This window comes from Talpa occidentalis, unplaced genomic scaffold (assembly GCF_014898055.3).
Source record: "Talpa occidentalis isolate TD23 unplaced genomic scaffold, MPIMG_talOcc4v2.1 talOcc4.6, whole genome shotgun sequence".
NCBI classification, from domain to species: Eukaryota; Metazoa; Chordata; class Mammalia; order Eulipotyphla; family Talpidae; genus Talpa; species Talpa occidentalis.
Genome location: NW_023604972.1, coordinates 122693641 through 122707506, shown reverse-complemented (window position 1 = coordinate 122707506; position 13866 = coordinate 122693641). Strand labels below are relative to the sequence as shown.

Here is a 13866-nt window from a genome sequence, read left to right as displayed (position 1 = left end):
CCTCAGAGCTCAGCAGCAGGGCGTCTCTGAAGGAAGGGCCTCTGACCATCTGCTGGGCTGCCACAGTCTGACTTCTCTATTTCGGAGTTTGATGGGCACATGTTAAGATGGTGTTAATGGAATCAGACAGAGTTTAATTCAGTGTATTAAGAGGTCATCCTGTGTGTTTAGCCCCCCAAAAATATAGTACAGTACCTTCAAAATAAATTTAAAATGTGTCATAGCTTATGTCATAGACCCTTTTTGACTCAGCTTTCAGGTTTTTATAGTCAATTATCCATTTCCTATGCATCAGTAGCTTTCTATTTACAGAATTTAGAAATACTAAACTTTCTCTAATTCCTGGCAGAGATCAGTGTTCTTGGAACTGAACAATTGTCACACTGAGTACTTTGAAAATCCTCCATTATGTCTTAGAAGTAACTTCTGTGGTTGGGGATTAAAGTGTGGCTCCCAAGCTTACCAGACGTCACTCAGGGGACTCACAGGGTCATGGCTTAGGCACCAGACGTTAGAAGCAATGTCTTCTGTGAAGGTGAAAGACATTGTGAATGTTCTTCTATGAAGAAATGTAATTTAACATGCTGCCAAATTAAGATTTAAGTTTTCTTGAGTGAATTAAATGGCATAAGAAGATAAAAGATATGAGTAAAAAAAAAAAAAGAAAAGAAAATCAGTTCTATGTAGGTTGTGGTCTAAAAACTGCTGCCAGCCAGCGGTGAGTGAAGAATGGGCACCGGAACTGCCCGCCCCCCCACCCCATCTCACCAGCCCACTGCTTGGTCCAGATGACAAAGGAAGACTTTCTGTATGAAAGCAGTAGTACATTGAATTATATTCTGGAGCAAATTATCTTGTGTCCCTGAACACTGAGTAGCATTGCTTTTAGATGCTATTTCATGATAATTTGTAGCATGTCAGATAGTTGTGGTTTACCAGCAGTGATTCCTGTGGAATTCAGAAGAGAAAAGACTTTCGTGGTGGGTGGTCAGCAAGTGCTTTGAGGAGGAGACAGAGTTTGTCATGGGTGTTGAAGGATGCCTAGGAGTCATCTAGCCAGAGGGCAGCTGCACGGGCAATTGTATGATGTAGAATTAGAATGGCTGCCTCATTTTGACAGTAGAGAGGGTGTGCTATTAGAAACTTTGTATCTAAGAAAAATGGAAATATAGAGAAAATCACAAAGCATAAGCCTGAAAATGTAGAAGAAGCTCATAAAGGCTTTAATCTGGATAAAGGAATCTGGAGATTGCTTTGGGAGAGAGAGCAAGGGAAGCACTCAAACCAAAGGAATGACCCTACCCCAGCATGTTTCAGGAAGACTAGTCTCTGACAGTGTCATGCAGGGAAAGGAGAGATTTGTTAGGAAGCCATTGCAGAGTTTCCAAGTTTGATGATTAAGTTTGAAGTGGAGTCATGCTGGTGGAAATAAGAAATGTGCCCACTTCCAGAAATGTTTCTAACAGGATTCACTGAAATGGGACTCACTAGGCATGACAGGAAAAACTCAACCATGGTATCACACTCAATCAAGTGAATGGAAAATGTATGAGCAAAGCCATCAGTTTTCAGATGACAAAGCTACATTTAGGCCTCTCATATTGTGCTAGGGATGCCCCAACACGGTAACACAGCAACCAGGAGTCACTGTCCATCTGTCCAGCTGGTGGGGCCTTTCATAGTCAGCACTAGTTTTTAAAGAACTGGATTGGGCTAGAGAGTGAGCTTGTAAGAGGTTGAGAAATAGCAGTTTAATTTAATTTAATTTTATTTTTTTAAAGATTTATTTATTTTTATACAAGAGCTGAGGTACAGGCCAGAGGCATGGGAGGGTGAGAGGATTCACCAGAGACAGAGTGGGGAACAGAACAGGCAGACTGACGAAATACACTGCTGAGGGGAGCAGCGGGTGTGACAGGAGAGGTCTGCAGCACCATGTGGGATTAGCGCCGCCGGCTGGGATCGAACCCACACTGTCAGGCTGTGGACAGCTTCACAGCATGGTGGTCAACCTGCTGCACCATCGGGGAGGCCCAGCAGTTTAATTTTTAAAAATATTATTTTAAATTGCCTTTCTCTTTTCCCAAGGTGCTGACAGTTTGTTGGATATAAGTTCTGAGGCTGACCAACAAGATCTTCTTGTCCTATTACAAGCAAAAGTTGCTTCTCTTACCTTACACAATAAGGAATTACAAGATAAGTTACAGGTAAGTAAATAGATTGCTCCCCCAGCCTGTTCTGTAAGGCCAAGCTATTGGTGCTTCAGGTTTAGTCAGGTGAGATTTTGTTTTCAACATCTGCATTGGTTTCTACTTTGTAAATATAGCCTTGAGCAACTTAAAGTTTCAAATTGTTTATTGAGTTTTTAATTAACTGTATTTCTGTAAATTGGCAAATTATATATAATATATATGCTATATATATAATATATACATATGACTATGTCTACTCTGTGACTAGCTATTTATTTAATAAAGTTGATCATTTAGCAGATTTGAGAAGTTGATAAGAAATAGCAGTAATCAGACTATTATCTCTGTTGGTAACTAGAATAATTTTAGAAACAAAGGGAAAACTTGAATCAGAGTCTTGGTAGCCAAATTAATTCTAGTGCTTTTAAGGTGGCACAGCCTGTCTTGAGAAAGCATAGAAGGAAACTTGTTCATCTGACTCTCCTGTCCCAGGCCGTATTTGCATATTTTTTTCATGGGGTTAAGGATACACACAGAAAGCTTCCTTGCTCTTCCATACCTGATTTTGGGGTCTGCCTTCTCCTTCTAGTTGCTTGCTTACCTAACCACACCTTTGGGGGCATCTCCTTTTTGCCTTTTGCAGGCCAAAGCACCCAAGGAGGCAGAAGCAGACCTGAGCTTTGACTCTTACCACTCCACTCAAACTGATTTGGCCCCACCCCTGGGCACAGCGAGTGAAACCTCACCCCCAGACCCCAAATCATCTCCGCCTGTCTTAACTCAGTCCTTGGTGAAACCCACAGCCGACAGCGATGTCAGCATTCACCAACTCCAAGAGATTCTGCAGGACTTGCAGAGGAGACTGGAGAGCTCTGAAGCGGAGAGGCAGCAGCTCCAGGACGAGCTGCAGTCCAGAAGGACAGAACTCGTGTGCGTAAACAATGCTGAGATTTCAGAGAACGGCTCCGACCTCAGCCAGAAGCTAAAAGAAACTCAGAGCAAGTATGAGGAGGCCATGAAAGAAGTCCTCAGTGTGCAGAAGCAGATGAAACTAGGGCTTGTCTCCCCCGAGAGCGTGGACAGCTATTCCCATCTCCGTGAGCTGAGGCTGAGCGAGGAGGAAATAGGTGTGCTGAAGCAGGATCTCCAGAAGGCATTAGAAGAAAGTGAAAGAAATAAAGAGAAAGTGAGAGAGTTAGAGGAAAGACTTGTGGAGAGGGAAAAAGGCATGGCGATGAAGCCATCTGCGGAAGAGTATGAAGAGATGAAAAGTTCCTATTGCTCTGTGATTGAGAATATGAATAAGGAGAAAGCGTTTTTGTTTGAAAAATACCAGGAGGCCCAAGAAGAAATCATGAAATTAAAAGAGACACTGAAAAATCAGGTGCCCCAGGAGGCCGGGGATGATGCTGGGGATATGAAGGAGGCCATGAATCGCATGATAGATGAACTCAACAAGCAGGTGAGTGAGCTCTCCCAGCTGTACAAGGAGGCCCAGGCCGAGCTGGAGGATTATCGGAAGAGGAAATCTCTGGAGGACGTGACAGCTGAGTATATTCATAAAGCAGAGCACGAGAAGCTAATGCAGGTGACGAACGTCTCCAGGGCTAAGGCAGAGGAGGCGCTGTCTGAAATGAAGACTCAGTACTCAAAAGTGTTGCATGAGTTGAGCCAACTCAAGCAACTGGTGGATGCACAGAAGGAGAACTCTGTGTCCATCACAGAGCACCTGCAGGTGGTCACCACGCTGCGGACAGCTACCAAAGAAATGGAGGAAAAAATCAGCAATCTGAAGGAGCACCTTGCCAGCAAGGGTGCCCAAGTGGCCACGCTGGAGAAGCAGCTCCTGGAAGAGAAGGCGGCAATGACTGACGCCATGGTACCCCGGTCCTCCTACGAGAAGCTCCAGTCGTCTTTAGAAAGTGAAGTGAGTGTGTTGGCATCGAAATTAAAGGATTCAGTCAAGGAGAAAGAGAAGGCCCATGCAGAAGTTAGCCAGATTCGAAGCGAGGTCTCCCAAGTGAAAAGGGAAAAGGAAAATTTTCAGTCTCTCTTGAAATCCAAAGAGCAAGAAGTAGGCGAACTTCAGCAGAAATTCCAACATGCTCAGGAAGAGCTTGCAGAGATGAAGAGATATTCTGAGAGCTCTTCAAAACTGGAGGAGGATAAAGATAAGAAGGTTGGTGAAGTTGTGTTGTTGTTTGGGTCAGTAGCTATGAGACCTGAGGGTCAGCCTTTACGAAAGGCAACAGGGTTAGCGTTCCTTAGCACCAGCCTTAATGAGCTCCATTAAGGAAGCTGAAAAAAAACTCAGAGCTCATTAGACTATTTTTTCAAATCACATAGGTAGTACATATGTGCCCCTTAAAAAATTCCTTTACAGAAGCTTTGCCAAGTTTCAGGGGTCGCAAATGAACCCACAAACTGAAAAGCATCTTGAGCGTCAAATCTGTTGGAATCCAGACACATTCCTCCATCATATGGAAACTCAAGTACTCCCAGACTTAATTCTGTTTCCTGAAGCTTCATGAGTTCTCCTGAGTCAATATAAAAACTCCTTTCTGGGTTTCATTTTCAAAGGCGGCAGAGAGGAATGTGGGGCGCAGGCAGTTCGAGATGGTGCTGGCACTTAGAGGTGGTGCTGGAATTGGGGTAGAGGAAGACAGCAAAGCATGCTGCTGTGCCTGAATCTGCTCTGCTTCCTAGTCCCTGTGTCAGCTGTTCTGAATGGCATTGATGAGAGCACTGTTTCTCCTTTATTCTTTCATAATGAGTCTTTCAAAAAGCTTCCAAAACTAGATGGTTAGGGGGTTGTGTTCACTTTAAAGCAAAATGTCAGAGGCATCAGAGCTCCTGGAACTTTATTCCTGATGGTCCATGTCTGCAACATTGAACATGACATCTCTCTCTCCTTATAAAAAATTCCTGAAATCCTGTTTCCCATTTAGTTTTTCAGCAGGATACCCTTTTAAAGGTAAAAGGACATCAACATCATAGCTTATGTTTCCTTCATGCACCAAAACACAGTATTTCATCAGGGGCCCTTATTTGAAAGTAATGGTTGGGTTGTCTGATGTCATTATTGATTTGATTTTATGGGTTGTCTTTAAATAACAGGAGAGGAATTATTGTAGCATCTTGAATCCCAGAGGCCGGAGAGACTATGTCCAAGACTTAGAAATATCTGAAATTTTGCTTTGGCAGGTATGGTCTTGCCTATTCATATAATTTTCTTCTGTCACTAGATAAATGATATGTCAAAGGAAGTCACCAAATTGAAGGAGGCCCTGAACAGCCTGTCGCAGCTCTCCTACTCAACGAGCTCAAGCAAGAGGCCGAGTCAGCAGCTGGAAGCTCTGCAACAGCAGGTCAAGCAGCTACAGAACCAGCTGGCTGTGAGTGACCATGTTTCTGCTGCCTGGTTTGGGGTGGTGGGTAAGGCAAGCGACATATCAACTCAACTGTTAGTGAACAGAAGATTTGTAGCCTAAAAATGTATAAAACCTCCAGCGGGCTGTTGATTAAAGATTACTTTGGTGAGGGCAAATGAAAGAACTGGTAGATTCCCAGTTATTATCTGCAGTGAGAGGGGTTACGGAGTCACTGGGAAGGGAGGAATAGGCAGGACAGTGAGAAGAGGCTTCTGTCTGCTCATCCACTGACTTTTCACCCCTTCTGCAGTTTTCTGCAACAATCCAAACTGTCTGGCAGTGGCAGGAGCTACTTATTAGGGGTCAGGATCTCTGGCATTCCTGGTCTACATATCTGAAGCTTCTTATTTCATCCGGGAAAGCTCCCATATCTGTATTGGTTTCCTATGGCTATTGTAAAATGAACTTGGTTTAAGACAACACAAACTGATCATCTTTACAGTTCTGGAGATCATGAAGTCCAAACTCAGTTTCACTAGACTGAAGTCAAGATGTCAGCAGGGCTGGTTCCTTCTTGAGTCCCTGGGGTGAATCCAATTGTTTCGTCCCTTTCTAGCTTTCAGAGACCTCCTGAATTCCTTGCCTCATGGCCACTTCCTCCACCTTCAGGCACATCACAACAGCCCCTAGTTTTGTCCTCTCCTTGTTTTTCCACTTAGAAGGACCTTCGTGCTTAAATTTAAGCAACCCCCTCCCCACCGACAATCAGGATAATTTTTCACCCCATCTCAAAATCCTTAATCACATCACCTCTGGAAGAGTCCTTTTGCATATGGATAACATTCACCTGTATGGAGCATGGGTATCTTCGGAGGACCACTATTTCACATATCACAGTATCCATTAAGGTTTTAGTTGACAAGGGTATGTTACATTTTCCACATGAAGTCACTCCTTCTCTGTATATTTGCATAAGCATGTGTACACATTTTTAAAAGTAAATTTGGGATTACAATAACTACTATTTACATGACTTTTCTTCTAGAGTTGACATATCAAGATATGAAATAGATTTCTTTCCCCTAAGAATATTGGCAAGTGCTCAGAAATGCCCAACCTAGTAAGCCCACAACAGTTTATTTTCTGTGCTAGTGTTTAGCAGAGTGTTCGCATGGCTTTTGCTTTTGTTGTTTAAACACTGGCTAACAATGTGCAATGGTCTTTTTCTAGGAATGTAAGAAGCAACACCAGGAGGTCATATCAGTTTACAGAATGCATCTTCTGTATGCTGTGCAGGTATGGCAGCCCCACGCGGTATCTGGGATCCCTACAGAAATACCACACCCTGTGTTGCCCAGACTCCCATCATTAAATTAGTAGAATCCTTTTCATTAGTAAATTTTAAAATGTCTCTTGCTTTGCTTTCAATTAGTATCAGAAGCTCCATGTCCTGTTTACTGGGAACAACTTCATTTGTTGAGAAATGAAGGAAGGTGTGGCTTTTGCCCCATCAGGAGCAGCCCAGGCTTGCTTTTCCAGCCATGTCAATATTCTCGGCACCATCAGCACTGTCTCACCCTGTGCCTGTTAGTGTTCTGGCTAGCTCAGCTCACGTTTGCAATGGAGAACCCAAAAACCCTTTGTGTAGGGCTCTGGAAGACCCAGCCTCTTCCTCTAGCAGGAAAAGAGCAGGACCTTCGCTATGACCCAGTTCCTCATAGAAATGTGGGAATGGACAAGAGGAAACAATCCTTGGAGAGCCTGGGGGAAAGCCCAGGACTTAATGCCAGCCAACCATCTTATTCCTTAGGGGAGACAGTACCAGGACTTAACTTAGGTCCTAATGAGTGTCTTTGGTTTGAATGTCCTAGGGCCAAATGGATGAAGATGTCCAGAAGGTGCTGAAGCAAATCCTCACCATGTGTAAACACCAATCCCAAAAGAAGTAAAGTGGATTCTTTGTAGGACACTGCCCCTTATTGTCCTGTGTTAGATCTGGAACTGTTGGTAACCACTGCCATTGTTCTCATTTGTGGTATGTATGTGCCGTGACCTAGCATAGCTTCTTCCCTTTCCAGAGGCTTCTTTCTGAACACCATTCCAGAAGACTCTCCTGCTCAGAACTTCACCATGGCAGAGGTGAAAGGCTTGGTCATCTGGTCAGACTCTAGAGCTGTTCCTGGTCTGCATCTACCCCACATGGCTTCATCATCGCCTGTTCCTACACTCAGGCTGTGCCGTTGAGCAGGGGAGGGCTCTTTTGGTTGTCAATACCACCACATGATTTAATTTCTAACCAAATAGTATGGCACTGCTCAATTAAGATCCTTTATCATGATACCCTGTGGATTTAAAAACTCTTAATTCCATCCTTTGTCCCCATCTGCCTTACAGATCTCCTCCCTGCTTATCAATCCAGTTTGATAAGCACTAATAACTAAACAGGTTAAAAAACTAAAGCAAGTTGTCTTTGAAAGTTCTTAAGTAAATCATTGACATACTGCAAATTTTCTATGCAAACTTGCCTCCTGCTATTCTCCATGAAGCTCAGGAAATCCAAACATTTGTGTTTCAACAAAGGATAGTAAACTGTGTGTTTACAGCCAAAAGAATGCCTCATAGTTCATAACCTCAATTTTTTGAAAGTGTTTTTTTTTTTCCTCTACAATATTTATATTGGCTCTTAAGGATGTTTTCATACCTAAGTCCCTAAAGTGAAATTTACATTAGACTATATTAAAACATTTTTTAGATAACCATGCATAAGACTTTTTAAAAATAGAACTTTTTCCTCGACGTTTTCAGCTATAGCAAAAGGTAGTTATGTATTCTGAACTCAATATGAGCTGCCCCCAATAGCCCTAGATGTCCTGCCGATGTGTCCCCAGGACTGTGGCATATGTCTAAATACAGTAAATCCTTTTTATCATTGAATATGTTCAAATGCCGCAGCTCATACCAGGCCCATAGATTATCTGAAATGCTGTCTGCAAGGACTGTTAGCACCAGTAGGGTAAGCATGATGGTGCCTAGCAAAATTCATGGGGGAAATGTTTCTGTTTACTTCAATGTTAAATGTTTCAAACTTGCTACCAAGTTGACATTGATCTTATTGAGGGCTGTGGACTGAATACAAAAGTCTCTTAGGTTATATATGGCTGAACGTGTAGGCTGCTCTAACAGGGATCCCCAGACCCCAGGGCTGCCTGGGCTCAGAGGGCGCTTGGCTGCATTGGGTGATGGTTCATCTGTGTTGGAGGAAGACCAATGCCAGCAAAGCAAAAATGGCTTTCATGGTGTTAGTTTTCTTAAGTTGTTTATAGTTAGGCAATTTCAAAAATGCTCCAAAGAAATGTGAAAGAACTTTTTGTTGTAGCACTTAAGAAAACACTAAACATCACCCCCCCTCCTGCCCCCACACAGAAATGCTGCAGAGTATGAAACTTGAGACATTTTGTAGGATGCCTGACAAAGTATATAGCCTTTTTTATCTTGTTTCAGGATACATATTTATTACAAGTACTCTGGTTAAATATTGAAAAGTTATATGCTGTAGTTTAGCATTTTGCCTTTGTAATTTACAGAAGACATTGCAGAAAATAAACTTTTGTTTCATTTTGCATATCTGCTGTTGATTTTTGGTGCATTCTTAGCACATCTATGGTTTCTGAAGATCAGGTCCGTGGTATTGCAGGCTGACATGGTTTCTATACACTGCTTCCCTTCATGGGAAGCAGTTGTCTGAGGTTGCTTACTGATCGTCCTGTCCTGTCTATTTCCTAGATCCTGGTTCACCTTGAACTCTGCCCTGAGTCCCAACCACGTGTGAGCAGTTAATCCTTTCATTCAAAATTGCCCCAGGTTGATCTGTCATCTCTTTAACTATTTAAAAGCCTCCCATAAGAGGAAGAAATCTCTTGTTTTCTTTTTTTTAAAAAGTAGCACACATATGTTAAATCAAATACATTCTCCTATCACATTACAAAGATAACTCATTTCTGAAAAAAGCTCTTATAGGGTGAATTCTTGCAAGTTGAACTCATAATGAAAACACCAAATACCAATGAAGCAGAAACAATTACTAAGTATTAAGCTAACATTATTCCTCCCCATTAAGGCGACCTTCCTTCACTCACAGCACGACTCTACTGCCTCTGCTTCAGCCCTTGTTGCTACCATATGCCAATCCCCCCAAAGAGAAAGGAATGGAAATAATGCAAACAGTGTATGAGGTTATTCACCTTTTAAATTATCAAGTGCATGTGCATCCTGAGAACTTCAATAGACACCAACCACACAACTCAGAAGAGGATTTCATGAGTACACTTGGCTGGGCACAAACCTAGGTACCAAACCAGTCTTTCTAGTTGGGAAGAAATGCCTTATTTGAATCAGGAGATGAAAAAAAAATTCTCATACCTGCATCACTAGATACAGGCTATAACTGTAGGATGAATGAAATCAGCTGAAAGTGTCTCCTGCCAAACCTGCCTCCAGTTCTGCCCGAGGCAACAGCCCCTAACTTTCTTAGTTGAGCGTGAGACAGTCTGTGTCTATATAGGCACATAGACATGTATTGTACTTCCTCCCTTTATTTATTTTTTACTTCCCCCTTTAAATATAGAAGCATGATATATAAACTTCTGGATCATTGTTTTTTTATTTGAAGTATCTTGGAGATTGGTATCAACACACACATCTCACTGTTTTTCATGATTGCACACTATTTCATAGTATGATTGCACTAGATATTTTTAAACCAGTTCCTCATGAATAGAGTATTTTACAGCCCTAAAAATGATGCAGTGACTATGCTATGTAAAATGTCTTTATGCAAGTGTGTGAGGCTTTTTTGGTTAATTTCCTCATTGCCCGTTTTTATACTAGTTTCCGTCATGTGATTCAGACAGAGAGATTAAAAAAATAGTATAGGCATCATCACAACGAGTGAGAAAGAACGGGCTTTTTTTTTTTCCAGTTTGAACAATAATTTGTTTTCCTTACATAACTTTTAAGACAGACTCCAGAGTCTTTAATAATGAAACCCACCTTTCTTAAGATAAATACATGATATGCTGTGTGGGGGAAATGCTTCCAGGACATGTTGAAGCACAATCTGTTGCAATGTGGCATGAGTGTGGAATGCTGGGCGCTGACAGCAGCAGAAACACTACCCAGCAAAGATGGGGATGATTTTTTTCAAGCAGACTTAAAAGGCAGAAATCTCGCGGCAGAATAAGCTAGAAAAGGCAGTAGACCAAGGTATTTATAGAATAATAATATTTTAAAAAGATTTATGCATACAAGAGCTGGTATGTAGGCCAGAGATGAGAGTGGGGAGTGAGAGATTCACCAGAGACAGAGTGGGGAGCAGAACAGGCAGACTGGCTGAAATACACTGCTGAGGGGAGCAGCGGGCCAGTCTGGAGAGGTCTGCTGCACCCTATGGGCCAGCTCCCTGGCCGAGGATTGTACTTGTGCTGCAGTGGCTGTGGATTGCTTCATAGTGGTAAGACTTTTGACCCCTTGCGCCACCAGGGAGGCCCAGAAGAATAATTTTTGTTCACTAGTTTGGGGCAGAGAACTGTCAAGCATGAGAATGTGTAGTGTACCAAGGAAACAAAGCACAAGAACTAAACTACTGGCCATCATGTGTGGGCTATAGAACTGGTTGATAAGCAACCCATGTGGGGTCCAGCAGCTGGAAAGTCTCCCTCGAGGAATAAAACCCTAAGAGATAGAGTGAGTAGAAAGCAAAAAAAGACACATTACTGTATATTAAAGACCAGGTCTTAAAATAGGGAGAAACAGTATATTCAACAATAACTGAATTTACTAGATTCTATTGATAAATGGAAGATGTGTAGGGGAGAGAAAGGAGCAGAACACAGCCAAATAATGTTAGCTTTTAACAGAAGAAATAGGTAGCAAGGGCCCCCTAGGTGCCATCTCCAACTATTTTGAAACCTGTGCATTTAAATTTGTTTAAATCCACATTGGGGCCTCCCTGGTGGCTCAGGCAGTTAAGCGCCCCACTATGAAGCTGTCCACAGCTTCTGCAGCACCGGTTTGATCCCGGCCAGCTGGCGAGAATCCCACATGGTGAAGCAGACCTCTCCTGTCTCGCCCACTGTTCCCCTCAGCAGTGTATTTCAGTCAGTCTGCAGGTTCTGTTCCCTGCTCTCTCTCTTGTGAATCCTCTCACCCTCCTGCGCATCTGGCCTGTATCCCGGTTCTTCTATAAATAAATAAATCTTTAAAAAAATAAAATAAAATAAATAAATCCACATTGCTGGGCAGAATAACAGCCTCCACCCACCTACCCAAGACATCCAAGTCCTAGTCCCAGAATCCAACTATGTTCTGTTTACAAGGCAAAAGGGAAATAGATTTGGCAATAGAATTAAGGTTTCTAATTAACTGAGCATAAAATGAAATTATCCTTGATTATCTGGGTGGGCCCAAGGAAATCAAAGGGCCTCTTAAGTAGAATAAGGAGTCAGTTGGAAAGAGACATAAAGGTGCTACATGGCTGGCATTGAAGATGGAGGAAGTGGCTGTGAACCAAGGAAGACAAGTGGTCCCTAAAAAGTGGAAAAGGCAACAAAAATTTCTCCCCAAGAGCCTCTGGAAAAAACCAGAGGCTTCAATGTCAGCCATTAAAGATGCCTACCTTTAAAACAATGAGATAATAAAATTTGCGTTAAGTCAACAAATTTGTGACTTGCTGCAGTTGCAATAGGAAACTTGAGAGGCCAGAATCTACTAATGAAGAGTTCTGGAAGAAGACTCAGTTTGTTAAATGTTATTGAACACCGATAAGCCAGGCAATTTGCTGAAGGCTAAAGTCTCAATGGTTACAGTAACTCCTGCTCAGAAGACGCTTCTAGCTGATTAAACAGAACCTGCCATCTAAGGCATTTAGTATTCACTGGGTAGGTGGATAGATGAATATTTAGATGAAGGGATGTCTATAATGCCCTGCATGACCTGATACTTGCTCTTTTGCTGACCTAGCCTTGGGGCTTTCACTCACTCTCATTAACCCTTTTGCTGTTCCTCGAACCCATTATACTTGCTCCTACCTCAGGGCCATTGCACTGGCTATTAACTTTTTAGAACACTCTTCTAGACGACTAGAATAGACTCTTCTAGAACCATGATTTATTTAATGCCACCTTGTCAGAGAGACCATTTTTAACTTTATAAGCTTAACCACAGCCCTCCCCATATGCCCACATTGCTTTTTAGCCTCCTGACTTGGCTTTATTTTTCTCCATACCATTTATCACATCCATGTAACATGGGTCACCTGGATGAGAGAGGGAGAGAGAGTCCTGAAACCTAGTTCACTGTTCCCAAAGCTCAACCTTGGGCAGGTGCCAGAGTCTAGCTGAAGAGGCTTTTCCCTGATTTACACAAAGTTGCTGCTACTCCTATGCCAAGTGCCTTCCAATTTGCCAGGCCATTGTGTGGTTTACTGGCAGCTCTGTTTCTCTTCACCTCAAAGAATAGCTCTAGGAGAGTAAAATCTTAATCCACTTGGTCAATCTTGCTTCCTTAACACTTCAAACAGCATCAGACACACAGTATGTAATTAACAGGTGTTTTTATCTGGGTAGAGAGTGTAAGAAACTTGCAAGTAAACTATGTGTGCCAATCTAGTTGGCTGTCATGACAAATCGTGGACAGGCTACTGTGGCAACTCAGAAAGGAGGTATTTTACCCTGCCCTGAGAGCCAGAAAACACCTTTTAAGAAGTTGTGCAGTCTAAGAGAAAACTTATTTGAATTTCCTTGTTCTCACGTTTCACAGTTCTTGGGGTTGCAATAACTTAGAGATAATCACATTTGATTTAGAGTTAGAAGAATCTAGAAGTACCCTCTATAGATAATTCTTTTGGGTGATTTCTGCAATTGCAATGCTACATCTTCCACCTCTGGATCAAGGGAAGAAGTGTGGGTGACATGCTGCAAAAGCACCATGCACTTAGATTACTAGAGCTAGTGAACAAAGCAGATCACGTCAACTATAAAGTTTATATCTGTGCACAGAGTTATTACAGAGGTCTGAAATTCTAAGAATCTTTTAAAATCCTTTTAATTTGATTTCTATTGTTACAGATAATGGTGACATGCTGCTGGCTAGAGGTAGTTAAATGGAGGTGGAACCAGAGTGTGGGTTGTAGGAATGGGAATTCAGCGCCTGTTTTGGGAACACACTTCCCATCACAACAATCCATAGAAAAAAAAAAAGCAAGTGGTCTGGACAGAAAAGTCCCATTTCAAACACTTAGAAACAAT

At 42.3% G+C, this 13866-nt stretch overlaps 1 protein-coding gene across 9 annotated transcripts in view; it reads left to right on the top strand.

Annotated features, from left to right (window-relative positions):
• RAI14 (retinoic acid induced 14) overlaps nt 1–9191 on the top strand; it is a 129040-nt gene extending 119849 nt beyond the window's left edge. For 6 of the 9 annotated variants that reach the window (XM_037529201.2, XM_037529204.2, XM_037529203.2 and 3 more), the window contains 6 exons: nt 2089–2207; nt 2836–4371; nt 5438–5587; nt 6794–6859; nt 7435–7508; nt 7642–9191. In XM_037529201.2, the coding sequence (XP_037385098.1) occupies nt 2089–2207; nt 2836–4371; nt 5438–5587; nt 6794–6859; nt 7435–7508; nt 7642–7807 (2111 nt within the window). In that variant the 3' untranslated portion in view covers nt 7808–9191. Of the gene's footprint in view, nt 1–2088; nt 2208–2835; nt 4372–5437; nt 5588–6793; nt 6860–7434 lie in introns of all 9 variants that reach the window. The other 3 variants (XM_037529208.1, XM_037529207.1, XM_037529205.1) reach the window with 1 other exon arrangement.
• Nucleotides 9192–13866: the final 4675 nt, after the last annotated feature.